Source organism: Sardina pilchardus, chromosome 15 (genome assembly GCF_963854185.1).
Source record: "Sardina pilchardus chromosome 15, fSarPil1.1, whole genome shotgun sequence".
In the NCBI taxonomy this organism is placed as follows: Eukaryota; Metazoa; Chordata; class Actinopteri; order Clupeiformes; family Clupeidae; genus Sardina; species Sardina pilchardus.
Genome location: NC_085008.1, coordinates 28528150 through 28556144, shown reverse-complemented (window position 1 = coordinate 28556144; position 27995 = coordinate 28528150). Strand labels below are relative to the sequence as shown.

The following is a 27995-nucleotide window of genomic DNA, read 5'->3' as shown; positions in this document are numbered from 1 at the left end:
TTTCAAACACAGAGGTAATTCAATGTGCAACTCAATTTTAAGATATAGTTTGGATATACACAAGAGAGTTAAATTAATGAACTCACCTAATGCTGAACAAAATCACCAACTGAGCAACTTTCATTAAAAGAACATTGCTAACAGAATATCCTTTGGGAGCATTTCACTGGGGTTATCAAGCAGACGCCTTCCTTATTGTGTGAATTCCCATTCCATGTTTCATCTTATTACATAAATAACATACCACTTCAGGCTTCACTGAATTACGCCACTTGTCTAAAGTAAAGTTGGTTTGTGCATCTGCAAGCACTAGCACCATGTGTATAGTCAACTCAATTACAATCTAGATTCATAAAAATACAGGTCAGCTTTAAAGAGAAAAAAGGACAGAAAAGTCCGCACACTAAAGCTCCAATCTTTTTTCTTTTATTCACCACGTGTGACGTTTCGGGACACACTGCCCTTCCTCAGACAGCTTTAAAGAGAAGCACAGCATTTTAAAGAAAGCCTATGCCTCTCAGCGAGGAACAGCACAGAGACGAACAGGCTTAGGACTGAGAGTGAATCCAAGTCGAAACTCCAGGTTGGGTTTTACTCCCCCTGGCAATGAGAAAGAGAACCGCTGGAGCAGCGAGGCGAAGAAGAGGAAGAGGTTCATCCTGGCCAGCTGCTCTCCCAGGCACACCCTCTTCCCTGAGAAAAGCACACAGCAAATCACAGTCAACAACTAACAGAAACATGCTGAAAAATAAAACAACACAACAACTTAAAGGAGCACTATGCAACTTTACTTTAATGTAACAACTGTGTAGCAATGCAATGCACTTTAACTTAATAAATTCACTGAAACCGACAGGATGCTCTGACAAAATAATATAAATCAGCTGGTTTTAGAAAAAACTTCCGCTTCTACCTCCACCTAAAGCCTGTTATTTGTTTTGCAAAAATCCATCGCTCCCTGTTCTTCTGGTCCAATAAGTGCAGGGCTGTATGATCATTGGCAGATCTGACTGGCAATCACAGTTCATGCACAGTCACCAACACGGTCTCACACTCAACTCGTCGAACGAGGACGCATGGTCAAGCCCCCTGGCGTCTAGATCGGAAGCCGAGGGCGCCCCCCTGCGTTCATTTGCAACGCGAAGGGCTGCCATAGGCATGAATGTAAATCCTTTGGCGTCAAATGTAGAAGCAAGAAGGCAACGGAAAATTCTCGGGCAAAACCATCCAGAAAACCCGCGATATCATAACATTTGCTGTTTCCGGTTTCTTCTATGAAATAAAAAAGTTACATTTTGGCATTGCATGTAAAAAGAGCTCTCGCATCAATATTGATAACGACGTCATTATATTTTAAGTAAAGTGTACTGCATGAATATGTATGTTAGCCTATTTGTATTTGTTTATTGCTTAAGCAGGCCAGTCCCAAACAAATAACGTTTGACTTTGCTAAAATGCAGTTGGAACAACATTAAGTTAAATCCTTCTGAATATCACCTGATTTCTTTTTGATATTATTATTATTTTTTTATGACATTCTGGAAAGTGATGTATTATCATCCTATAGGTGGCGGTAATACGCTAAATGGAGTCTAATCCGCCATAAAACAACGAAGAAGAAGAAGAAGTGGTGTTTTTAAAGCCATATCTAAATATACGTGTATTTTCAATTACGTTTCTATTTTTCATGTTTTTTGAAAGGATAAAAAATATGAAATAAAAAATATGAACACTATACTTTTTTATTGTAATTTATTTTGGCGCGATTTCGTGCACCACGTCACTATTTGTGCGACGATCCCAGGAGGCACCATTGCTTTTTCGCGACTTCAGGTAAGCAGGTCCAGGGAAAGAAAAGATAAATTATTAAGCATTTACACGTCACAAATGATGAAGTTATGGCCAAAAACATATGTTGTCGTGTTTGTTGATTTTCATCCCATTGTAAGATCTGTTTTTGAAAAGAGAATGACATGATATATCTGTTAGTTGCATGAAAAAAGCAAATGCACATATGTAGGATGCATCAAAGTGGCTAGCCAGAGCCTCTGCTAGCTTGCCAGATTTGCCAACTTTGTTGCTCAGAGCTCTATTTGACTTATTGGTATACATTTAGACAATCATGTACTTTTGGCATTGGCAGGTATTTGTGACAAGTGACACACACTCCTGCAAAATGTGTCCAGGGCTAAAGTGTTGTTGTTGTTTACAGAATTTGTGTAAATAAATCAAGAGTATCACCTAAGAAATGTATTTGATCTCTCAGGCTAAATATTTCACTGAGATTGCTGCCAATATATCCAGGCATACAGAATATGAGCCCATTGTACTGTACATTGTACTATACAGGCCTAATATTTATTAAAAATCACACTCAGACATCCCCACCTCATTCTAAAATATAAGCAAACAAGATGACTATGTTGTCTTTCTCCCTCTCAGCAGATTCCTGATCTACTTCTGCAGCATTTGGACAAACAAGGCACCATTAAAAAGGCACTTTTAAGAGCCATTCTCTCTCTCACACACACTCTCTCTCTCTCTCACTGTCTCTCTCTTTCACACACAAACTCACACTCTCTCTCTCTTGCTCTATCTCTCTCCCTCATCCCCTCTTTCTTTTGCCATCTCTCTCTCTCTCACACACACACACAAAACACACACTAAAAAAAAAAAAAAAAAAAAATCTGTTTTGCATCTTATTCCCTCTCCCTTTTGCCACCTCTCTCTCTCTCTCTCTCTCTCTCTCCCCCCCCTCTCTCTCTCTCTCTGTCTTGCCCTTTTGCATATCTCTCTCTCCCTCATTCCCTCACCTTTTTACAATCTCTCACACACAAACTCACACTCTCTCTCTCTTCCTCTTTGCATATCTCTCTCCCCCAGTCCCTCTTTCTTTTGCCATCTCTCTCTCACTCTCTCTTTCTCACTCTCTTTGGAGTTTCAGTTCTTGTGAACTCACCAACCAAGTAAGTGCATCATGCTGATCTGGGTTTCCTAATAGCATACAGTAGTTACATTCTCTGATAACAATTGCCTTGATAGTGTCAATGCCACATGTGAGTCCTTAGATTTGAGTTGTGCATGCAAATGTAGGATTGATTAGGCTTAAACATAAAATCACATTTGTTGACTTTAACTCAAATGTGACTGTAATGTGGCTAAATATCAGCGTTGTGTTCCTGTAAAATTTTTGTGTGACTCTATTATGGTACATATTTGGCAGTGACATTATTATTGGAGATGCATGGTAGTTTTCAACTATGCCAATCACCAATGTCCATCCTCAAGAGGAACCCCATCACTCACCCCCATCCCATGACCTCAGGCAGCTGGGTTGGCTTCTTGAGCCGTAGATCTGTCCAAAGTTTCTTCCTTGGAAAAGAGAATTTTTTCTTACCACTGTTTCTCTTACTGTACGTACACACCTCCGGCGACTTGGCGAATGGATGCCCTGCCAAGGACGCCGTGGGAAGCTTTGGATGCTTTGACCGCTCTGACGTGGCAGCATTCTATGTTCCATCATGTTCCTTGCTGGTCGTTTGGTCGCTGAACCGCGTCATAGCTCATTACCATAAAGTTGAGCCACGTTCAACTTTCTCAAGTCACTCAAGACGCCCAAAACGCGACGCTGACGGATTTCCAGAAGCCGATTTGACTTCTGGAATCTTTGGAAGCTCAAGTCGGCTGCGGTGTGAACGTACAGTTAGCCACAGAGCTCTTGGCCTTTCTCCACACCTTTCTGTCTCTGTCTTTTTCTCTGTTTTAGACGTATGTCGATTCACTCCCAGGTTCTAAAGTTAGTCATCTATAAGAACCCTGAGGGTTTTTTTTTATTGTTTGACACATCACAATTGATAGACACAATACCTAGTTGAATGCAGTAATGCAGCATTTTAAGATTTTCCTGTCTTAAGAAGGTAGGCTTCTTTCTCCACCACCTGTGCTCATAGCTGAGAGGTATGCCCAGTTTGGTGTACCAATTGTTAACACATAGATATTGCATAATTTTATTATTTGTGAGGATAACGTGTGGATGGGTGAAATCTTTTTTTTCCCATCATTCTACTTTATCATTAAATCATGATCAGTAAGTGGGGCAGCCATGGCCTACTGGTTACGAGTGCCGCTGGTTGGGCAGGCAGCTCACTGCTCTGGGTTAGTGTGTGATTCACCTCACTGTGTGTTCACTGTGTGCTGTGTGTGTTCACTAATTCGGTGAAATTGGTTTAAATGCAGAGAATGAATGTCCCTCATGGGATCAAAAAAGTATATATATACTTATACTTAATACCTAGTAAACTGAGGTTAATACATGGGTGAGGTTATTGTAATATGTGTCAGGTTAATACCTTTTTGTTTTTTGTTTTTTTTTGTTTGCATAAAACTTTTACCAGAGGTAAATGTGCTGCTTATATTCAGGAAATTACAGCTACAGCTACAGTTATGTCAGCCTGCTTAACTGTAAGAATTGTCTCTCAATTTCATAATCTGTTTTGTGTGTGTGCTTTATGTTGTAGATTTAACCATGACGAAGCCAAAATTTAGGCCCTGTCCCTCATGCCAAGTCCCCAATCAGGCTAACCGGAAGACTTGCCATGCCTGCTTCTTCAGTCTCTCTAAGAGTAACACGAAAGAAAGAGAAGAGAAGCTGGACCATGAGTGGGGCCAAAATGTCAAAAAAAACCGCAATTCTGCCCGAGTGGTGAACTCCGTTAGAATGGCAGTAAGTAATTTAAGCTTTAGTTTTGTGAAGTACATAGTGCATGTAGTAGTTCACATACTGATTGATCACATACTGATAGTGGCTCACATACTGATTAATAAGAATGTACCTGAAGTGGGTCAGAAATGTTTAAATGAGCATATGGTTTCAGTGGACAGAGGCTCAGGTCTTTTTGTGTTCATATAATGACTCAGATCTCTTTTAGGTCCTCCTCAGCTCTGACAGGCTGTCAGTAGGCTTGTTTGACTTGGGAAAGCCGACTGTAGTATACATGGTTATGTGCAGTACATGCTCGTTAGACGCAGTGTGCGAGATCAGATGTTGTAACATAGATACATAACTCAAAATATGGTTAAAGCCAGATGATTCACAGCAGTTCTTTGCAGTTGGTTTCACGTGACTGCAAGCGTCTGGATCCCACCCCATAACGTCTATTCCTATTAGTTGGAATCTCAAGGCAATCTCCTGTGACAAAAATTACACCTTTTCTCATCATACTTGTTGGGAATGGGCTGATTTGAAGGGGATGTTTTGTTAACTTAAGATGCTGCAAGTGTTACCCAATGAAATGATCTTATTGTTCCTCACCATAGCTTGCATTAAGCAAGACAGCCATCTCAAATATGCATTTTTCAAAGCATTGGGTTTTTCAAGCAGTTTTCTTGATAACAGTGAAAAGTCGAAAAGAAAGTAATCCCCATGTTTATATGCAATTAATCACGCTCAGATAAAAACGCAAAACAAATAGCAAGTGACTACAGTCTCAACTGTGCCTGCGTGAGCAACAAAGTATTCAACGCAACTCTGTTTCTGTTGAATTAACCTTGTTGCTACGGTTCATACATTGACCCTGGAGAGCAACTGCTCAGCAGCCTTCTTGCTCTCACGACAACTTAAGATCATTTGATATTGACAGCTGAGACATAACCACACTCATCCAGCTCATTTTGGATACATTTTTAACCAGCATGCATCATGATTGAAGCAGCACTGCACAGTGCTGCAGGGTCATGAATACGCCTCAAATCTCAAACCTTTACTGCTTTTTGAATACAGTAGTTTTCACTTGGGACATGACTGGCTGGTCTCCAAACAGTATATGAATTTAACTCAGTAAGATGAGAAATAGGATGAGAAGTGAAAAATGTGAATGAATACCCAAATAATAACCACCACATCAAAAAACCCTACTATATTTCCTAAACCAAGCATTTTTATACTAGTAATGCGGTTTGCAATATATTTACATATTTTACATGTGCATAAACATATACTTTTCTTTGAAATGAATTCCCTATATGACATTGCAGACATGTTACATACAATTACATGTAATCAATTACAATTTCAGTTAATATGTGTTTTTGTTATAGGAGTTTATACTCATTTGTGTTTTTATCATCCTTTAGGTGCGGAAACTTGAGGCCTTGGGCTATGCACCCATATTGTTTATGGGAAAGAGTGAAAAGGCCACTGGGAGGTGGGTGGCAGATGTGATAACCTATGTGCCACTTTCAGGAAAAGTCGCTGAATATATTTCAACAATGAAAATATGTTATGAACGGATACTACAGAAACAAAAAGGTAATATACTTTTATACATGAGTCTTAAATGGATGAACTTCAAAACATTTGGATACCAAAAAGTGTAATGGTCACACTGCTTTCTCAAACGTGCATTAATTAAGCAAAATAGAGGGAGTGAGAGTGGGTTAACATCTTTGATTCAGAAATCTGAAACAAGTAAATATATTATTCAAAATAACTTGACTGGACTCAAATGCTGTACAACCTTTTGATATACAAATGTTGTGGAGTTTATTATCCTTTACATATTCACTGTTATTGTGTGCTTTGAGTTTGCATTAACTTCAAGTTGGAACCTCAGATACAGCCACAGCAACCCCAGCCACTGCAACCCCAGCCACAGCAACCCCAGCAACAGCAACCCCAGCCACTGCAACCCCAGCAACAGCAACCCCAGCAACAGCAACCCCAGCAACAGACGCAGCACCTTGGGCACTCCAACTCATACAACCCCAGCAACAGCAACCCCAGCAACAGCAACCCCAGCAACAGCAACCCCAGCAACAGCAACCCCAGCCACTGCAACCCCAGCCACTGCAACCCCAGCAACAGCAACCCCAGCAACAGCAACCCCAGCAACAGCAACCCCAGCAACAGACGCAGCACCTTGGGCACTCCAACTCATACAACCCCAGCAACAGCAACCCCAGCAACAGACGCAGCACCTTGGGCACTCCAACTCATACAACCCCAGCAACAGCAACCCCAGCAACAGCAACCCCAGCAACAGCAACCACAGCAACAGACGCAGCACCTTGGGCACTCCAACTCATACAACCCCAGCAACAGCAACCCCAGCAACAGCAACCCCAGCAACAGCAACCCCAGCAACAGCAACCCCAGCCACTGCAACCCCAGCCACTGCAACCCCAGCAACAGCAACCCCAGCAACAGCAACCCCAGCAACAGCAACCCCAGCAACAGCAACCCCAGCAACAGACGCAGCACCTTGGGCACTCCAACTCATACAACCCCAGCAACAGCAACCCCAGCAACAGACGCAGCACCTTGGGCACTCCAACTCATACAACCCCAGCAACAGCAACCCCAGCAACAGCAACCCCAGCAACAGCAACCCCAGCAACAGCAACCACAGCAACAGACGCAGCACCTTGGGCACTCCAACTCATACAACCCCAGATACAGACACTGCAGCACCTTCGGCCACTACAGCCACAGACGAGGTACTTTCAGATACTGCAGCCACTCCAGCCACAGACAGTGCAGCCACTCCAGCCACAGACAGTGCAGCCACTCCAGCTACAGACAGTGCAGCCACTCCAGCCACAGACAGTGCAGCCACTCCAGCCACAGACAGTGCAGCCACTCCAGCTACAGACACTGCAGCCACTCCAGCCACTCAAGCCACTCCAGCCACAGACGAGGCACCTTCAGCAACACCAGAAACCCCAGAAGAGGAGAAGGGACAAGGACAAGTTAAAACCAAAGAAGAATCCCTCTGTCCTGCTCCCCCGACCATCCTGAATCCTCAGCTGCCCATGTAAGACCAAGTAAGTATGACATTTCTGTATCTGTGTTACTGTTTCTCAATTACAACATCCCCCACAGGAATAACAATGTTCACATTTTTTTAAGATTCTATTTTATTTACTCATACTGTAAATCAGCATGGTTTACACTGTAATGTAGTATAACCATGGTATATAATTTGAGGCATAATAAAAGAGGGAAGTAAAAAAAAGTGTACTCGGTGTAGATGTAATCATGTAATATGTGCAGAGTATTAAGCAATCAATAACTAATGCATAACTTTATTTTACAACAATTTTAGCCACGGCACAAAATGCACACCCCAACATCGGAGGCTCTGCAGCAGAGCGAGCCAGCTGCTTCAGATTCCTGGTTTCATCATCGAGGAAGATCTGAGCACAAACATTATTCTTTTGTTCTTCTTCCTCTTCCTCTTCTCTCTCTCTTTCCCAATCCAGTTCAATTGTTCGACAGTGGCAGGACCAATACTGTACATTGCTTGTGTGTTTGAGCGTGTGTGTGTGTGTGTGTGTGTGTGTGTGTGTGTGTGTGTGTGTGCGTATGTGTGTGTGCGCATGCACGTACGTGGGTGAATGTGTGTTTGTGTGTGTGTGTGTGTGTGTGTGTGTGCGTATGTGTGTGTGTGTGCGCATGCACGTACGTACGTGGGTGAATGTGTGTGTGTGTGTGTGCACGCGTTTGTGCATATACTGTATGTATATGTACAGTATGTATGGATGAAGATGAGTGTTGCTGTATTTGAATTTGTAGGGTATATGGGGTTTGTTTGTTTTCATGGGATGTGTTTATTATGTGTATTTGCATGGATACGACTGCAATTCTTCTCATTATGTACTGTTTACAGATGTGTTGGTAGTTGTACTTGCTCATATGTGTGTCCGTCTCACTGTCCCTAACTTTGTTGCATTTACTGGCATATATCAGCAAGAACTACTGTCAATCTGTGGAATATTTCTTCCTAATCTCCTGGGATTCAGAATTTTGGGATTATGTTATGTTATGTTTGATTATGTATGTGTACCTCTCTCAACCTCACCTATCATACTTTGAACACAAACTCATTTAGCACTATGACCTTCTTAGTTTGCCTCTTAGCCTTCTCTCTCTCTCTCTCTCTCTCTCTCTCTCTCTCTCTCTCTCTCTCTGTATGTGTTTGTTTCTCTGGTGAACCAATTAAATAAACACTTGTTTGTTCATTCTTAATTTGATATTGTTTTCTGTTGCACCAATCCCAAATCATCTCTGACTTGTCTGGTGTCCAGCTGGGTGAGGGTGAATTAGAGTGGGTGGGCTATGGCGTCTGTGGATCTGTTAGGGTGTTATGCAAATTGTAATGGGTCCAGGGTGGTTGTCCTATTGATAACCTGCAGGTTAGCAAAAGGTGCTCTGATGGTGAGTTCATCAGAAAGCACTATTCTTTGACAGTGGCACTGCAGTCATAGTCCCATACCAAGTGATGATGCTACCTGCCATGACCTCCCAACAGCTTGAAGGCTTCAACATGTATGCTGACACCGAATTTCCTCACATGACACAGGAAGTCCTTACTGTGTGCTGGATATTAACCGTCTATGTTAGGTCATCAGCAAGGTGTACTCCCAGGTATTGGACAGGTGGCCCCCTCAACTGTATTCCCACTGATCTTTAGTTGTTTCCATTAGCCCACCACCCATTTTGTTGACATTCAAAGCAGATTAGCAAAAGGTGATCTGATGTTGAATTCAGTTGAAAGCATCTGAGCACTGCATAGTCCCATACTAAGTGACGCTACCTGTGAGGACCTCCCAACAGCTTCAAGGCACAAGGATGGATGCACAGAATTTCCTTAGCTAACACAGGAAGTCTTTACTGTGTGCTGGATATTAACCACCCACATTGTAGGAAATATTGTCCTAAAAAATGAATGAGGGAAGAATAAGACACTAAATCCATGCCTTGTATAACACCCATCCTGAGGATAAAGACAACCAACCAACCAAGCCATATATGGTTAGGAATGTGGGAAATAGATAATAGACTGTGCTGTTGGAGTAAGTCCAGACAGGTAATCATATGGCTCGACCTGGATGGAACCTTAGGGAGGGGCAAAGGGGTCTGGAGCATGTTTAACATGGGATATCCCTGCTGAAAAAAACAGCCTGACCAGCTAAAGGTGGTTTGCTGGTTGACCAGCTTGTTAACCAGCTTGTTTGACCACCCTAAGATGGTTGACCAGCAAAACTCTTGCGAAAACATACCTTCAGTTGGTTTACCCACCGTATGGTGGTAATTCAGCTGGTTTTGATTGTCGTACCACCTCAAGCTGGTCATTTTAGTTGGTGTTGCTGGTCTATATTGCTGGTTTTTACTGGTCATGCCAGCTTATGTTGGTCATTCTAGAAAACCAGCTTGACCATCTTTGTCAAGCTTGACAGGCTGGTCACCAGCATGACCATCTTAAACCAGTTGTATCCCAAACGACAGGCTGGTTACACCAGCACGACCAGCTTCCTCAGATGGTCACGCCAGCATGTCTAGCTGGTGGCCTAACCAGCTACACCAGCAAAGACCAGCAATAGCTGGAAGAAAACCAGCTAAAACCAGCTACAAGCATAAGCTGGTTTCTTGCTGTTTTTTTTCAGCAGGGATGTATTCTGGGGCATATGAGGAAATTCTAACCTCCAAGCTGATGGACTTGTTAGATAGCACACTTTACAGCTGTGTGCTGTATATTGGCTGGTGCCCCGGTATCGTAAATAAAACCGCAGTGAGCCACCTACTTGTCTGCACAGAATATGTTTTGACCACAACGTCATCAGCTATATGTACTCCCAGGTATTGGAAATGTGACCCTCCCAACTGGCTTCTCACTGATCTTTAGTTGAGTAAAAGCACTGCTCAGTTGCCAACCACTTTTTCCTGTCCCGTATCACACATAAACTGTCTTGCCACCTGCATATAGTCCTGTGCACTGTCATGCACCAGGGGTCTTGTGTCCCTCACAGACTCTCCCATGGTACTCATCCATGTATCATGTGACAAACAGTGCCTACTGTGACTGTACTGTAATGTTTCTGGTGCCTCACACCACTGGCCTCCTGTCTTGTGCACTGTCCTGTACCACTCATACCATGTCTTAGGTTTAGAATTAGGGTTTTTCAGGGTTAGGTTTGTTATAGTTGCCAGGTGTCACAGGACAGTAGCCTACTAAGTGGCGCAGGACAGTACTCAAGGATTCAAGGAAGTTTATTTGTCATATTAATATGATTACTATTGTAAAGACCAACTGGAGCAAGGAAAAACTCCTTTGTGTAAGGAAGAAACCTTGGACAGACCCATGGCACAAGGGGCCAACCCAACTACCTGGGATAATGCTGATGGAACCTTTATGTGTGTATGTGTGACTGTGTGTGTTTGTAAGTGTATGTGTGGAACGGGGATTCCTAAGGTGGGCATAGATGATGCCAGGGTTGAAAAGGTAGTGGGACAGTGAAGGAGGGGGAGAATTATGTGTATGGGGTTCGAGGGCGGGGGGTACCGTAGATCTCAGGACAGTAGATGAATGTAGAGGATAATACATGGGATAGTAGATGAGTGGCGTGGGACAGTGGGTGAGTGGCACAGGACAATGGGCTCAAGCAACCCGCAACAGTATAGTCTAGTAGGATATTGCCTAAAGACCAATACTTAAAGCATTCTCAAACCATTAAAATATCCTTGTAACTGATAGTGATGTATACATGCATGTTTTGAATTATGACTAGTTCAGTGTTGTATAAAGTACCCAAATATTTAACCAAATATGTACGTATGTATTTATCCTGATACACACATGTATGTTCTTTAGAATTTTATCAAGTTAACAAATCAATCAAGTAATGTCAACATGTGGGCTGTGGGTTGTTAAGGAATGACAACTTGATCACAATAAGCATTCCAAAGTATCAGCATAGTATATTCTTAAAGTTTCATACCACCCAGAGTAAAGACAGCAGTGCGTGTTGAGTAATCCGTCAGTATGAAAAGAAAACAGCAAATTTCCTTTGGTATATCACACTTTATTACCATCCCTGAAAGTGTTCCAAGGTGTCAATTGAAACAAAGACTGTGTCCCAAATACAAAAACAATGAGTTGGATGAAAGATGAGACATGAGAAATCCTTTTCCACATCAGGTCAGTGAATTGTCATGAATATAGGAGAAAAAGGGTCATCAAACAGGGATATAAAGAAGGTAAAGAAGAGAAACATGTCAACATGAAATGTATGGGTCATGTCAATGTGTGATTAAAAGGATTTCAAATATGAATATCCTTTTGATTTTCTTTGTGTCAAAACATTACAAATCAAACATTACAAAAAAAAGTAAAATGCCTCCCACCTTTTGTTAAATGTAACACTACTCAAAGCATTATAAGCTTTCATCTTACCTTAGAGCTCACACAAATATGTCATGATAACAAACACACGCACACGCACACGCACACGCACACGCACACGCACACGCACACGCGCACACACACACACACACACACACACACACACACACACACCTTAAAGCACTTCTGTGTAATCAGTTTGTGTAACTGGTGACAAGTTTAAATATGCACGATAAGCATGCATGCACTAACACACAGAAATCTTAAAGCGCTTGTCTAATCAGTTTCTATAACTAAAAATACACAAAAAGCATGTGAGCAATACTGAAAAACAAATATCAAACAGTGTACAGTATATAGTATATATATACAGTAGCCCTATAGATTTTCCCAAATATTTTCAACTGAGAATTCTAAAAATTCTAATAATGTTCACCACATGGGACAGAAGCCAAAAGACTGACTCTTCTGGTGAGTGAGTGGATTATGGGGCAAAGCAATCAGGGTTCACTCTGACAGTTCACCATCACTGTCAAAATCATCCGAGTCTTCAGTAATGTCTAGATTGGCCCCTTGTAGGACTTTGGCGTAGCAGTGCCTTGCATGCTCCATCATGCCCATGAGTTTCCTCGTCTTTTTCAGGAGAACGCTATGGAGCCCCTTCATTGCCTCTTCACCCAGCCCTGATAGGCCACCTTAAATGGGTATAAAACAAAGAAAAAATCAGAAACCACTCATTACAATGAACAATCTAACATTGCAATGTATAACTACACTTACTTCTCCAGGAATCTGTGGAAAGGGAGCAAGAGAGTTGTTTCAATATGTCTGTCTGGGTGGAGAGAGACTGCCAGTGTTTCTGCATTTCTTTTGCAACGATGTTCCGCTCTTCCTCAAGTCTGCTGATGGCCATCGCCAGATCAAATGCCTTCCTCTTTGTTTTCATGTCTACCGAATCTGGAAAACAGTTACTTAAGACTATCATTCAAATAACTTCTGAGGTCTAGGGTAAGGCATACTTGGTTTTATGCCACTATGTGCATCATGAAATAGTCAACACATTTGTGTACATACCACCATGCAAAAGATGCCATGGCCAGACTGTCTCAGTGTCAAGCACACTGTCAAATTCAATTTTTTCCCCGTCTGGGACCATGGTGTTGTACACTTCAACCACAGTCTTGAGAATGGCTTTCTCCTCTCTTATTTTCCGTCGAAAGCGGGCCCGACTTTTGCAGCCATCATGGTCTCTGTAAAGTCGCTGGGATCTCCGCTTTATACTCGCCACCAGCCCCTCGATCCTACTTGCCACAGCATGGAGATCAACATCCAAATGAGACGTTGTTGCTGAGAGTTGGGAGAATAATGAAACAATGTACACACATATATCAGGGTTTCTGCTGGTTTTAACAACTTAAATGTAAGACTTATCAAGACCAATTAGGTTGAAATTTTGATCCCATCTACAATTCAATAGAATTAACAGATTTATAATGCAACACTCGGTAGGTTGTAGAGGTGCTATTCAGTAACGGTAGGGTTGCAGGTTTGAGCCCCGCTTCGCCTGACCCCATCAAAATATACTTGAGCAAGACACTTAACTTCAAATTGCTCCCGGTGAGCAGGCTGGCGCCTTGCATGGCAGCCTACCATCATTAGGGTGTGTGTATGTGAATGGGTGAATGTGAGGCATACATTGTTTGTTAAAGCACTTTGAGTGCTTGTACAAAAGCGCAATATACAGTAAATGCAGTCCATTTCCAATTTACTCACCTTCTGCCCACTCTTTTATATCAGTGACCCAGCCCGCAACTTCAACCTGTGTCACTGATAGTTGTCTTTTCATGACCTCCAGGTCCTGAACATGGATTTCCAATGCTTTAGTGGCCTTCAAATAACAAAATACAACAGAAAAAAAGAGAAAATATTAAGACATAGAATGTAAGGCATTTACAACATAACAATTACTCACATCTATACCTTCTGATATCGGCCAGCAAGTGCAGTAGCCAAGTTATTGAGCTTCTGCTGATTCCACCGCATGGCCATCAGCGTAAGTGTATCTGTACGTCCTGTAGATGACATAAGAATAATCATCTACTGTGTTGTACAGCAGTATGTCACTCACATGCAGTCTTTACTTTTACTTAAAAACTGGCACAGAGGAGACTTGGTGGGCCAGGAAAGTGGGGAAGGAGAGTAGGTTGTGAGAGACGAATCAGAATGTATGTCTTATTTTCAGTCATATGCTGAGGATGGAAGATTTGTCATTTGTTAAGATAAAATATTTGGTCATTAGGTTGTTTCAGTGCTTGCACAATGGTCTAACCACTAACCATGGTCTGATTCAGTGCGGGCCATGTCAGCTGGGATGACCAATGCCACCTTCCATCAACCTCTTACTATATTTATAGCCAGGCTATTTCCTAGTCTAGTTAGAGTTAAAGGAGAATGCTGGCATGTCCCAACATAAAGTTACAGGTACAGTGGTAGCGGTGGTTGAATACTATCAGCTGCCAAAAATGAACCGACACGGTGGTACCTGAACGGAATTATAGCGGTTTTAGCGACGCAGCAAAATAGTGTAGTGATGTGGGCAAGTAGCTAACATGAAAGCAACATTAACAGCTTGCCCACATGGTTCTGCTATTTTGCTGCCTCGCTAAAACCGCTACAATTCCGTTCAGGTAGCACCGTCGTGGCTAATTTTTTCGCAGCTGATAGTATTCGACCACCGCTACCACTCAAATGCAGGTTGGGACGTGCCGGTGTTCCCCTTTAATGGTGCATCTTTATGTGAAGCATGATGCTTCCCCTTGATGCACATCACTGTAAATAAAACTGTTTTTTTTCTAACCGTAGTCTGTCTTGGTCTCCTGTTCAACAGATACAGTAACTTTAATTTCATAACAGTTGGTATAGCATCACATGACTATACAAATGTTCAAAGCTCTCAGTAGTAAGGATCTTTTGTTAACAGGATGATGGTTTGAGATTTACATTTGCTACAGCCATCTTCTTGTTTGCTGTTTCAATATAAGTAGTGTAGTAGTGTGTGGTTGTCTTACCAGCTTTTGACATGTGTTTCGTTGTCACTGCAATCCTGGAGAGGAAGGCATTACATTGCTCAACCTCCTCCCCAAGTGTTGATCCGGCCCCTTCCTGGTAGGCCCCACTCCATTTGACCTAAAATAGAAGAGACACAGAGACAAAGACAATAAATATACACATCTTCCAAAATATCATATTAATTTGTTAAGTGAAAGACAATAGTTTTCCTCACCTCACATTTTAAGTCATGGGCTTTAGCGTGGAACACTGATAAAAAAGGCTTCATATTGAGGAGGTGCTGCAGCTCCGGACATTTCTCTGCCACCTTTTGCAAATATGGCCAGTATTTGCAGCACACATCCATCGCAAAAAACTTTGGAGATTTACATGCAAGCTTATTCTGCAAGTACATAGGGTACGCGAAAATCTCCCCTCTGAACATGTTCAGGGCATGTAGAAGGACCCCGTGCCTGCAAACTGCCAGCTCAAGGCCCTCCTCATCCACTTTGCTGTTAGACCTGCGTGAGGTCTCCCTCGCTGCTGTCCACTGTCCCCCACAAAAACCACTTCCAGGGACCTATAACATAAAATAGCTCACATAAAAACAAAAAAATGTCCACTATGGTTATACAACTTTGATGAAATAGTTATGCAAGCTTACATGGTGGGCCATAGAGCGAACAGCCTCCACAAAACGTTGCACCTCCTCATCTAGGGCGATGAACGCATCCCCAAATATCGGGGTTTGTTCCTCGGTTCTTAATACAACACAAGAACAGATCATTCAAACTATTCTCGTTCATAATAAATGTTTAAAGAGTTAAATACAAACATATTAAGTACCTTGCTGCACTCTTAAACCGATAATGCTTACGGTTCCCATCAACACAGATGGCAAGCATCTCGGGAGTGCAAGCAGTGCAAGCAAAATGGTCCTCCTTGCACAGGCCGTCCACCTCAAATTGGACCGCCTCCCACTCCAAAAAGCTCCTGCGGAAGCTATCCGCTATGACCTTGCCACTCTGTTTCAAAACGAGGACAAATAAAAGGAAAATGAGATGTGTAAAAAAAGAGTTCTGTTCATTTAGATGTACAAATACGTACATGGAGTATTCATATCTCTATTGTCAGTACAACACCTACACGGCCGAAGCGGATCGTTCGTTGGTCTATCATCCTTAGGAATGCCTGGCAAGAAAGGCCTGGAGCCGCCATCTTCATGTCTTCATAGGAGGAGAACACATCCATTGCATATACAGTTGCAAAATGCTCTGTAGCCGGCCAGTAGTCACTCCTGACCAAGTCACCCACTTCAGCAATCCATGAGGCATTGCACTCTGCACACTTCATTTCAGGCAAACTGAGATCATATCGGCCTTGAAAAGCAAATACACTAAATAAAAAACCAAACAAACATAATATCCAGCAGAATCACTACCAGTAATACTGCCTTTAATGTTACAAGGATGCAGCAGCTGCATCATTCCTTAGAATGAACCTAATTCTTACCATTCATTGTGACCACAGCTACAGATTTCCCAGGGTGAACACTCTGGGATCCCAAAGCACAACCACAAATGGTCTTGGGCATCTCGAGAGGTACAAGACGCACTGAAAGAACAAAAGAAACATGTTATCAAATATTATTAAATAGTATTAAATACTATTACCAAATAGTATAACATTGGTATTGTTGTTAAAGCCAGCAACAAAAATCAAGACACAGCTCCAGAAAGGCTTAAATCTCAGCCATGGAGAGCAAAGAAGGCCTGGGAAGCAAGACCACACACCAACACCTCATCATTGATCTTGTATCTAGGATAAGGAATAGGCCAATTATAGGATAAGGAATATGCCAATCAGACAAATTGACAACTTACCACACTGAGTAATAGTCCCCTCCGATAGACACTCTGTGGGAGGTAGAGGCTGGAAGTAGCCAGACACAGTTGTGTCCCTGTTGTGGAGGACATCCACACTGTGTCTGTGGACATCGCATTGTGAACAGAAGAATGGACGTGGTCGGCAATCACGACACCGAATGATAGCATCCTCACGTCCACAATGTTGGCAGACTTGCCTTCCACCATGCTGTGCTGCCAGCACAGCATTCAGGAACTGGGGCCTCTCTTTGACCCACCAATCAAAATGCAGGGCCTTCCGAGCGCCCCAATGACATGATGCAGCTTGTGGTGTTGGTTCTTCCTCCATGGTGGCCACTGATTGCTGCAACTCTTGCAGGAAGGACTCTGTTAAAATTAAATATTTAAATTAATTAAATATTTAAAGGAACAGTACGTAAGTTTGTGGCCAAAACTGGTACTGAAATCACATTCTATTCCTAGAAATAATCATTTAACATAGTGTTGCACCGATGGAAACCATAAAAGATCATACCAGTGGTATCACTACCCAACCAGTCAGCCTCTGCACTGGTGCTTTCTGTGGCAGCATCTGCACTGGTGCTTTCTGTGGCCCTGGCATGGGCTCGATGACGATGTTGACTTTGACCACCAGCCCTCTCACTAGGTGGTCTGCGAGAGGACCTGGGCCTGTCAAAGATGATGTTGCCATCACTGTCCCTCTTAACCCACTTGACGGGCTGGCTGGTGGATGGGGCTGGCTCCGGTGAGGATGGCATCAGCAGATCTTCCTCATCAATGAGATCAGTGACTTTTTTTTTTAATTCTTCCAACTCTGTGTCACTCATTATTGCTGGAGGACACACTAAACACTGAATAACAAACAGAACAACACAATAAAGAGAGAGAGAGAGATAGCAAAAAGGTGAAGAATGAGGGAGAGAGAGATATGCAAAAGGGCAAGACAGAGAGAGAGAGAGAGAGAGAGAGGGGGGGAGAGAGAGAGAGAGAGAGAGGTGGCAAAAGGGAGAGGGAATAAGATGCAAAACAGATTTTTTTTTTTTTTTTTTTTAGTGTGTGTTTTGTGTGTGTGTGTGTGAGAGAGAGAGAGATGGCAAAAGAAAGAGGGGATGAGGGAGAGAGATAGAGCAAGAGAGAGAGAGAGTGTGAGTTTGTGTGTGAAAGAGAGAGACAGTGAGAGAGAGAGAGAGTGTGTGTGAGAGAGAGAATGGCTCTTAAAAGTGCCTTTTTAATGGTGCCTTGTTTGTCCAAATGCTGCAGAAGTAGATCAGGAATCTGCTGAGAGGGAGAAAGACAACATAGTCATCTTGTTTGCTTATATTTTAGAATGAGGTGGGGATGTCTGAGTGTGATTTTTAATAAATATTAGGCCTGTATAGTACAATGTACAGTACAATGGGCTCATATTCTGTATGCCTGGATATATTGGCAGCAATCTCAGTGAAATATTTAGCCTGAGAGATCAAATACATTTCTTAGGTGATACTCTTGATTTATTTACACAAATTCTGTAAACAACAACAACACTTTAGCCCTGGACACATTTTGCAGGAGTGTGTGTCACTTGTCACAAATACCTGCCAATGCCAAAAGTACATGATTGTCTAAATGTATACCAATAAGTCAAATAGAGCTCTGAGCAACAAAGTTGGCAAATCTGGCAAGCTAGCAGAGGCTCTGGCTAGCCACTTTGATGCATCCTACATATGTGCATTTGCTTTTTTCATGCAACTAACAGATATATCATGTCATTCTCTTTTCAAAAACAGATCTTACAATGGGATGAAAATCAACAAACACGACAACATATGTTTTTGGCCATAACTTCATCATTTGTGACGTGTAAATGCTTAATAATTTATCTTTTCTTTCCCTGGACCTGCTTACCTGAAGTCGCGAAAAAGCAATGGTGCCTCCTGGGATCGTCGCACAAATAGTGACGTGGTGCACGAAATCGCGCCAAAATAAATTACAATAAAAAAGTATAGTGTTCATATTTTTTATTTCATATTTTTTATCCTTTCAAAAAACATGAAAAATAGAAACGTAATTGAAAATACACGTATATTTAGATATGGCTTTAAAAACACCACTTCTTCTTCTTCTTCGTTGTTTTATGGCGGATTAGACTCCATTTAGCGTATTACCGCCACCTATAGGATGATAATACATCACTTTCCAGAATGTCATAAAAAAATAATAATAATATCAAAAAGAAATCAGGTGATATTCAGAAGGATTTAACTTAATGTTGTTCCAACTGCATTTTAGCAAAGTCAAACGTTATTTGTTTGGGACTGGCCTGCTTAAGCAATAAACAAATACAAATAGGCTAACATACATATTCATGCAGTACACTTTACTTAAAATATAATGACGTCGTTATCAATATTGATGCGAGAGCTCTTTTTACATGCAATGCCAAAATGTAACTTTTTTATTTCATAGAAGAAACCGGAAACAGCAAATGTTATGATATCGCGGGTTTTCTGGATGGTTTTGCCCGAGAATTTTCCGTTGCCTTCTTGCTTCTACATTTGACGCCAAAGGATTTACATTCATGCCTATGGCAGCCCTTCGCGTTGCAAATGAACGCAGGGGGGCGCCCTCGGCTTCCGATCTAGACGCCAGGGGGCTTGACCATGCGTCCTCGTTCGACGAGTTGAGTGTGAGACCGTGTTGCAACCAGTCACCAACAAGCACAAGCTAAATGGGAGGGTGCTTGGTGATAGTGGGGGAGGGGCGTGAGAGTTGTATATTCAATATTCAAGTCCCCTCAATCTTTAGTCTGGTTTTCACCAAACTAAACTCAATCTTTTAAGATTGAACATTAGTCTGGCGAAGCTGCGCTTTGTTTCTACTGCACTTTGCGTCCTTGCAGTTTCCTTTTCGGCGCGTCACCGGCGGCCAATGGTGTGCCAGGACTTGAGTATGGCCGTTTGATTGAAGCAAAAGGTTGTGGCAGTAAACAGCAAAAATAGATCTGCTGGTTTCCAGTGAGCTGCCGGGCGAAATTAAAATCCCCGGAAGTTCAGGCAGGGTTCACCCAGCCTACTCAATCTTGCACTTCTGCCAACTGCAGCTTTAAAGAGACCCTATGCAACTTTCTGCAGGAGACGATCGCTCTTTGTTTACATCTGGAAGTCTGAGACGAAGAACCACGCTTGCAATTTATATATTTAAATATAGCCTATACATGTATAAATATACACACTAAAGCTGTCGGGGAAGCTCTGCAGAGAAAATGCAAGCATAAAACGAGCGAAAACGAACAACGAAACCGAAACCAGAGATGAAATCGCCAATCCTGCATTGTTCCTCTTTAACATATCTAACAGTATCATGACCCCATGTGTCTCATTACAAGGTCAAGTTTAACACCATTTCTGACACATTCAACACACACCTATAGAGAAAGGGACGAAGGCCTCCCTCCTCCTGAACTTCCCCTCTGCATCCAGGAAGTGTTCTGGGTTGAAGGTGTGAGGCGTCTCCCATTCCGTCTCATCAAACATGACAGAGGTCAAGCTGCCCACCATCATCGTGCCCTGAGGAACCAATGCGAAAGTTCATGACAATTCAATTCAATTTAATTCAAAACAGTTTAGCTATTTATCTAATCACGGTATTCATGATAAATCTCCCCTCTAAAGACAATGCTGACAAATGTCATTTGGCAGGACACACCATTTCAAATACAGAGATAATATTTATTTTTCAACTTCAGTCCCCTACATTTTCTGAGATATCAGTACTTTCTACTCCTTACATTTTCAAAACTCTCTTCAAAAGTCTTTAGGGAAGATATCAATTACTTTTAATGGACATTGGCACACGGTGTGCTTTACAATTGCAGGTCATTTGCATCTCATCTGTCATCATGCCTCTGTGCCCCTCACTCTTACTGGGTTTGGGGAGTCCTTTTTACAGATGCATCTGTACTTCTACTTGAGTATGGAAAGTGTCTACTTTTACCCTTTCCGAATACAGTACAACTTGTCAAAATCACCTTGGGAATGCTGAAGTGGCCAACTTGAACGTCTTTGGTGGCACTTCTGGGCAGATTTAAAGGCAGGACGTTCCCAAACCTCTGGGTCTCGTGGAGCACAGCGTCAGTGTAAGGCAAGTTCTCCCTGTCGGCCAAGGAGGGCTGTCGTGAAGATCCAACCACTCGGTCTAGCTCTTCTTGAACCTTCCCTGAAAGCAAAGCAACAGAAAACAAAATGTAATTTACTATGTTTTACGAATTTGAGCTGTTCACTTAAATCTGAGCAGAGCAGCTCTCTTTTATGGTAATAAAGTATGGGGTTACATTTGTTTAAAAAATATTGTAAATGGTGATCAACAATTATTTCTTGATTTGCATGCGTGTTTTGATATCCACACATAAAATAAAAAATATACAAATAAAAAAAAATCCCATTTGTAACGTGTATTGCTTTTCAATATGCATAAATGTTGAATGGCAAATGCTCACGCTGTATCTCCGGGTACTTGATCATGTACAGGAGCCCCCAGTACAAGGTGGTGGATGTGGTCTCGGTGCCTGCTACAAACAGGTCCAGTGTGCAGTAGCACAAGTTCTCCTTATCATAGCCTGCTGCTTCGTCATCCTTCCACTAGAGGGAGAGAGAGAGCAGCAGGGGGGGCAAGCACAGAGAGAGAGAGAGAGAACAAGACATTTAGAGAAAGAAAAGGAGAGCGAGTGGAAAAGAGAGATAGTGATATGTGGAAGAGGAGAAGATGGTTATCAAGTACATAGAATGAGTGTGTTACGGACCAATGGGGGAATGAAAATGGTGTGTGTGAAAGAGAGATTAATGTTCTGGGTGAAGTGTGTGTGCGAAAGAGTTTAATGTTCTAGCTGAAGTGTGTGAAAGAGAGATGGTTTAGTGTTCTGGGTGAAATGTGTGTGAAAGATGATTTAAACTGTGTGAGGTAGATGGATCTTATAAAACCAGACATGTTGCAGGTAACCGTGTAACTCTCAGTGATTGTTGAGATGACTCCATGCTGATACTAAATCTAACAGTATAATCTGACTACTTGTTGGAATAGCAGACGCCAGACGACTACAGCTAGGGCATGTTCAGGAGCCCCCATGTTCATGAGTGTAGCACTGTAGCTGCCTGGCTACCTTAGTTGTAGTAACTCGAGGTAACCTTTTAACATATAGTAGCAATTACTGGAATTATTCAATTTACCTTTTCCATTTCGTCAAGGAAACAATCAATGTAGTCCCGAAGGTTTGAAGGGTCAAGGTCCACTCTATGGTCCTCTATCTTTTGCCTGACAAAGGCAATCACTCCATTCAAAAGCGTAATTAGTTTCCTGTGTGGGCCAGGCACTCTGCGCATTATCCATGGAAACATGTTGTACAACTACAAAGGCACAAGGACAAAGCATAGCTGTTAACAATCATACATATATGGGTGGTTGACATGACATGGCCTTTTTTTGGTCCAGAGTGTCAAACTGAAGTAAAGAAATGTCTAATCTGCAAATAAATGTGGTTATATTGTTCAGAAAAACCTGCTTTATATGAACATATGGACCATTCATGCCAGTCATATTCCTATTTCTCAAAATTTTCAGCCAAACCAGGAAAAGCTCATATGGCGTGACTGTCCCGAGCCCATTTCATAAAGTTTGATTTTGAATTAAAAAAAATCTAATTAATATATTTTCCTATTACTTAAATACAATGAATACTAAAGATGTCTACTTGTAAGTCTGTAGTGTTTAAAGTCCAGGCATAATATTTTTGAACAAGCCATAAACAAAAACATTTTGTCCCAAAAATCAATATCATATGGTGTGACCCTAAATTATGTTTTTTAAATGTGCAATTGTGTGGAGACCTTTAGGGATATGGGGTCCTTCCTCATTCAGGAAGTATAATAACTTCTCAGAAGGACATTGAAAGTTTATGTGTTGAGTTATCTCTCATATTTCTTTCAATAAATCAAGTATTTCCAGCACTCCTATCTCAGTTCCACTTTTCGCTGTCTTCTGGTGTGACCCATTTTTCAGGAAAATTTCAAAAGTAAATATTTTTTTGGTCAAAATTACCTTTACATCTATGTTACCATGTTAAAGTGAGCATATGATTTTGGTCCTAGCATGTAGCCTCAAGACTCATTGATCTGCTAAGTGCATGAAACCTCATATGGAGTGACCCCATATCATATGGTGTGATGGGGTTTTGCTGTCACACCATATGATTTATTTGTCACACTATATGATATAATCTGTATTTTCCTACATAAATAATGTTTTTTTCAAACATATATTTAATTAATAGTTTAGTGTTATACATATGTTAACATATTTAACATTTTGTTAACATTTATTATTTAATATGTGGCACCTATTACCCAAGTGCTGTACAATATCTGGTGGAATTCTGTTTTACAAAGGTCTGAGTTTTTAACAGTGATCCTTTATGTGATATATTTGTCTTAAACTGTGATTTATTGTTTGTGAAATGCATATATTCACATTTTTGCGTTAACAGATTGTTATTTGGTGTAATTTATCATATGGTGTGACACCATATCATTTGGTGTGACGTCAAGAAACATCAAGAAATTATGAAAATAAAAAGGCTTTCGGAGTCTAAATCATACAAATCTGAATGTAACAGATAGGAAATAGGGTCAGCAAACATTGTATGCATTTCATTTCTTTTGTATCAAGATATGTCCAAATTAATATGAAGTTTATTGAAAGATTAGGTACAAATGCCTTACTTTGTGTATTGATGAATAAATATACTGTAAAATATAATACATTTCCACAAGGAAATGCTAGATCTTGATGAAGTAAAGATAGAAGATTATGATACACTGACTCACATAAAGAATATATACCCCATCATAGTTTTACACACAATAACTTTCATGTCACACCATATGATCATTTTAGTCACTAACACAAGACATTAGTGAATAAATATGAATTCCAATACAAATTCTAAAAGATCATACATATTTTGGGAATGGGAGAGTCAGTACAACATAACTAAGTGATTTCCATGCATAATATCTGAATTTTTTTTCAAAAACTTTTTTTCGGCCTAAAACGTCAACCACCCATATACATACATACATACATACATAGTGGTTGGTATTTATGCAAAAAAGCCAAAACAAAGCTCTCTTTCCGGCCCACTCAGATGCGTGAGAAGATTGGGTTTATTGCCTCTGCGTACAATATGTGTATTAGTTCATCCCTACATGGAAAATATTAGCCTGGCATAGCCCTCCGTAAGCTTCCGCTCAATTTTCATTTCCCTTAACCATTACCTGTACGATATTAATACGAGGGTTTGGTATGACCAGGCTAGGAAAATATGGCCGCGCCAACATTAACGACAGTATCAGCTGTCCATGTTCCATGTTTCTCAATACTGAAGTGGGAGTGTGAGGAGGTCACCTGGGGCCAGGGTCCTCCCTGTAGGAGGAAGATCTCGTTGATGGTCTTCAGGAGAGACTGGAAGTCATCATTGGAGTACTCAAAGCGCTCCCCAAACACCAGCATGCAGATGATGTTGGACACAGCGTTGTTAATTAGCCAGTGGGGGTCAAAGGCTTTACCTGGCAACCAAAGGAGAACCAATACAGAGAACAGACTGATTTCACCAAATTAATTTTATATACACAGGAGAGATGTTAAACTCCTAGTTTTATAGGCATGGGATTTCACACAGCAGCAGCCAATCAACAACCAGACCTAAAAACCAAGATCACTAACAAATGACAAATCACCAACAAAACATCGCCAATAGAACAGCCTTCATATTCTACTGGGGTTATAAAGCAGACTTTCCTTCATATGTTTCCTTGAATTAGGCCCACAACACCTCCAGAAGGCTCAACAGTGGTATCTGATAAAGATAACACAGAACTTGAGGCTCTTCAACTGCGAGTGCTGGGTTTATAATATATCCTGTGCTATTACCTTGCTCATTAGCGATTGCTTCATTTAGATGTCTGCATTCTTGAAGAATAGAGGGCTCAAGGCTTCTGTTGCCAAATCCAAATTTCTTCAGGGTGTGAAGAGCAAACTTTCTCTGTTCCTTCCAAGCATACCCATTAGACATAATAAGCCCTAAGCGGAGAGCATCAGACACAAATCATCACAATAACAGAATTGTAACACAACAATTATTTCCGTTATTATGTTGTTATTATGACATTAGCATACACAGACACATTGGTGATCACCTTTGTCTCCTATAACATCAGCAGACATTGGCAAGTATGGCCGGTCAAGGAAGTCTTCTCCTTGGTGGACAAATGCTTGTCTCACTAACTTGTTTCCATTGAGAACAACAGCCCTTGGTCCAAAAAATTGAACACTGAAAATGCGGCCATATTTTTCAGCAAACTGTAAAAGACATAATAAACCAAATGTATCCAAATACAAGACCGTATTCGGAGACAGAATTGGGTATCTAAAATGAAGGTTAGATTCATAAAAAGGTTTACATGTGATTTAAATAAATTCATAATTTAGTCACAGCATCAAATATGTACGGTACTAAATATTATTTTCTATTTGAAGTACTTATTTTAAATACATGTATCTGAAATACTGCCCGTCTCTGGCTGTTGGCTGATGCAACTCGAGCTTTGCTGTGTTGCCCCCCCAAGCAGTAGGTAGGTTAGAACCAGATCAGCATGACTGGCCTGAGTTCAAATACCATGACTTGTAATTATACATTCACATACGCAAAGATATTGACACACACACACACACACACACACACACACACACACACACACACACACACACACACACACACACACACAGAGAGAGAGAGAGAGAGAGAGAGAGACACACACACCCTTCACAAACAGAGATTGGCACCCATGCATGCAAAAACATGTGCACACGTACGCCATACTCCTAACTTTTATCAGTTATTAAGTAGTTATAACTAGTCTTTTTTATTATACAGTAGCTCTTGCCATTTCTGCCAAAATCAGGAACTGGGAATAACAGGGTTGTGATTCTTCAGGCTGCGTACTGTAGTAGAAGCCCTGTACAGTGAATTGACAATGAACTTGGCCTTGAACTTGATATGAATGACTTACCTCAGCAAACTGGAGATGGACTCTGCTGAAGTCCATGTGATGCCAGTCTCCAATAAAGGGTAATGCCCATGGCCCAGGGGGGAAATTCTTCGGTGGTCTGGTTCTGATGTAGTACACCAGCAAGACGAGGAAGAGAAAGAGCAAGCAGCTCTTGATGCCAATCAATTCTAAAATACGAAACATGTTGCTAACCTCTCAAATCTGCCTGCATTGCCCAAGGTCTGAGAGCAGAGCATAGGGCAGGGCAGGGCAAGCGAGCTACCTGTGGCTTTTATAGATCTTCTGACATCAGAGGGCGTGAAGGCTGCAACCTGGCCAGAGCACAAGAGGGAACCATACAGGTTACAGCATGTATTACTTTCCTGAGGAAATAACTCTGATTAAATAGCAATATATCATCCACTCAGGTATCATCGTGTCATCTTGTTTGAAAGAACATACTGGTTGATATGTGGATACGAATTATTTTCTTTATTTGATCTTATAGGACAAATTCATGAAACAAAGATATGCATCCATTATTTTGTCTTTAAAAATAATGATGAATTGCATAGGTTCATTTATTTTCCAGAATGTAGCCTATATCTGCCACAGTGCTTTACTCATAGCTGATATGGAACTCATGACAGATGTTTCTCCCATCTCTATCATACAAATATATGTTCGCAATTGCAACTTTCGAAAACAGTGAATTGCACCAGGAGTCATATCCATGTTGAGGAGCTCAGCAAGCTAACATATGAATGGAAAACATTGTATTCTGTGGAAGTGGCCCTTCAGCTATAGAAAGCTCTAGATTAGAATTTGGACTGTTGTAGTTACTGTATAGCTTTTATCAAATAGCTTTTTTATTGTGTGATGCAATAATACAGTAAACCTGGTAATGTGAGGCGTTGTTTAGACATCATAAACTAGACCTGGGCACTGATCTAGAAAGGGTTCTTTATAGATTACTGGACCTGGACTGTTCAATAGTGCCCCACATGATGTCACAACTACTGGCTGAAGAACAACATTCTTCATCAACGAAACCCAGTAAACTAATCAAGGATCTTGCCAGGACGTCGCCATGTCCTATATGAAAGTTGGTGCTTTGAGGTGAAAACAACACGCCAGATAGTTGTGTGATTGGATAAACCGGGATTATGTTTTTTTTTTCTCTTTTTTTACTAGCCTAGGCTACTTGAAGTTATTCACCGGCAGCGTTTCTTGCCCACCAGGTAGCCTATCATGGCAGTCGCGTGACTGCAAAGTATGAATTCAACCAGCGGCCTATGGGCCGGATGCGGCCCAATGCATTTTACCTGCGGCCCGCCCGCTAACTACCTTCAAATCTGTTTTTCATGACTAGCCTGTGCTATTATTGATAAAATAAAAAGGCCCTGCATCGTGGCCGAACTGTATAAAAGGCAACACATCGTAGCTCAGACTTCAGATCGTGTGCACTCATGGGAACAGGTCATCTGCAGACACCTTGATTCACTCTACTGCTTGGTGGTAGCCTACTTAGGGTGCTTTCACACCAACATCGTTTGGTGCGCACCAAACGGTCCATTCGTACCAAAACCTCTTAGTTTGGTTCGTTTTCGTTGGTGTGAAAGCATTAATCGCACTCGGGTGCGCACCAAAACAACTTGACTCCGCACCAAAAGTAGACCTCTGGTGCGGTCCCTCTGGTGAGAACGCGAACTGGGGTCCAAACCATAGACTGTAGGTCAAAATAGTGAGTCAAAATTGGCGCCGATTTGTACCGGAAGATAAACATTGAGAAAAAAATCAAT

At 41.5% G+C, this 27995-nt stretch overlaps 2 protein-coding genes across 3 annotated transcripts; both read right to left on the bottom strand.

Annotated features, from left to right (window-relative positions):
- Window position 1: 1 nt before the first annotated feature.
- On the bottom strand, window positions 2-26418 carry LOC134102073 (cytochrome P450 2J2-like). Its single transcript, XM_062556054.1, has 9 exons — window positions 26215-26418; window positions 25342-25504; window positions 25076-25225; window positions 24551-24711; window positions 22318-22494; window positions 21591-21732; window positions 21123-21310; window positions 20520-20661; window positions 2-693 (listed from the first exon to the last, which is right to left on the bottom strand). Exons 1-9 carry the CDS (start codon window positions 26395-26397, stop codon window positions 518-520), a joined length of 1482 nt encoding a protein of 493 aa, XP_062412038.1. The 5' UTR covers window positions 26398-26418; the 3' UTR covers window positions 2-517.
- Window positions 12455-18077, bottom strand: LOC134102072 (uncharacterized). Of its 2 annotated transcripts, none has more exons than XM_062556052.1 (13): window positions 17628-18077; window positions 17111-17479; window positions 16740-16841; window positions 16374-16606; window positions 16074-16252; window positions 15892-15988; window positions 15463-15807; window positions 15248-15365; window positions 14160-14251; window positions 13953-14067; window positions 13254-13526; window positions 12960-13157; window positions 12455-12874 (listed from the first exon to the last, which is right to left on the bottom strand). In XM_062556052.1, exons 1-13 carry the CDS (start codon window positions 17938-17940, stop codon window positions 12687-12689), a joined length of 2622 nt encoding a protein of 873 aa, XP_062412036.1. In that variant the 5' UTR covers window positions 17941-18077; the 3' UTR covers window positions 12455-12686. The 2 variants fall into 2 exon arrangements, with proteins under 2 accessions (XP_062412036.1, XP_062412037.1); XM_062556053.1 differs by having other exon boundaries at window positions 12960-13136.
- Window positions 26419-27995: the final 1577 nt, after the last annotated feature.

Excerpts from the sequence above, each read along its gene's own strand:
- LOC134102073 (XM_062556054.1), bottom strand. The coding sequence starts at position 26,397 with ATGTTTCGTATTTTAGAATTGATTGGCATCAAGAGCTGCTTGCTCTTT. Across the intron at positions 25,226-25,341 it reads TGATGTTATAGGAGACAAAG|GGCTTATTATGTCTAATGGG; the intron begins GTGATCACCAAT and ends CTCTCCGCTTAG. Across the intron at positions 22,495-24,550 it reads AGGGAGGACCCTGGCCCCAG|TTGTACAACATGTTTCCATG; the intron begins GTGACCTCCTCA and ends GTGCCTTTGTAG.
- LOC134102072 (XM_062556052.1), bottom strand. The coding sequence starts at position 17,940 with ATGAGTGACACAGAGTTGGAAGAATTAAAAAAAAAAGTCACTGATCTC. Across the intron at positions 14,252-15,247 it reads GAAACACATGTCAAAAGCTG|GACGTACAGATACACTTACG; the intron begins GTAAGACAACCA and ends TGTCATCTACAG. Across the intron at positions 13,158-13,253 it reads ATGGCATCTTTTGCATGGTG|TCTTAAGTAACTGTTTTCCA; the intron begins GTATGTACACAA and ends TTTGAATGATAG.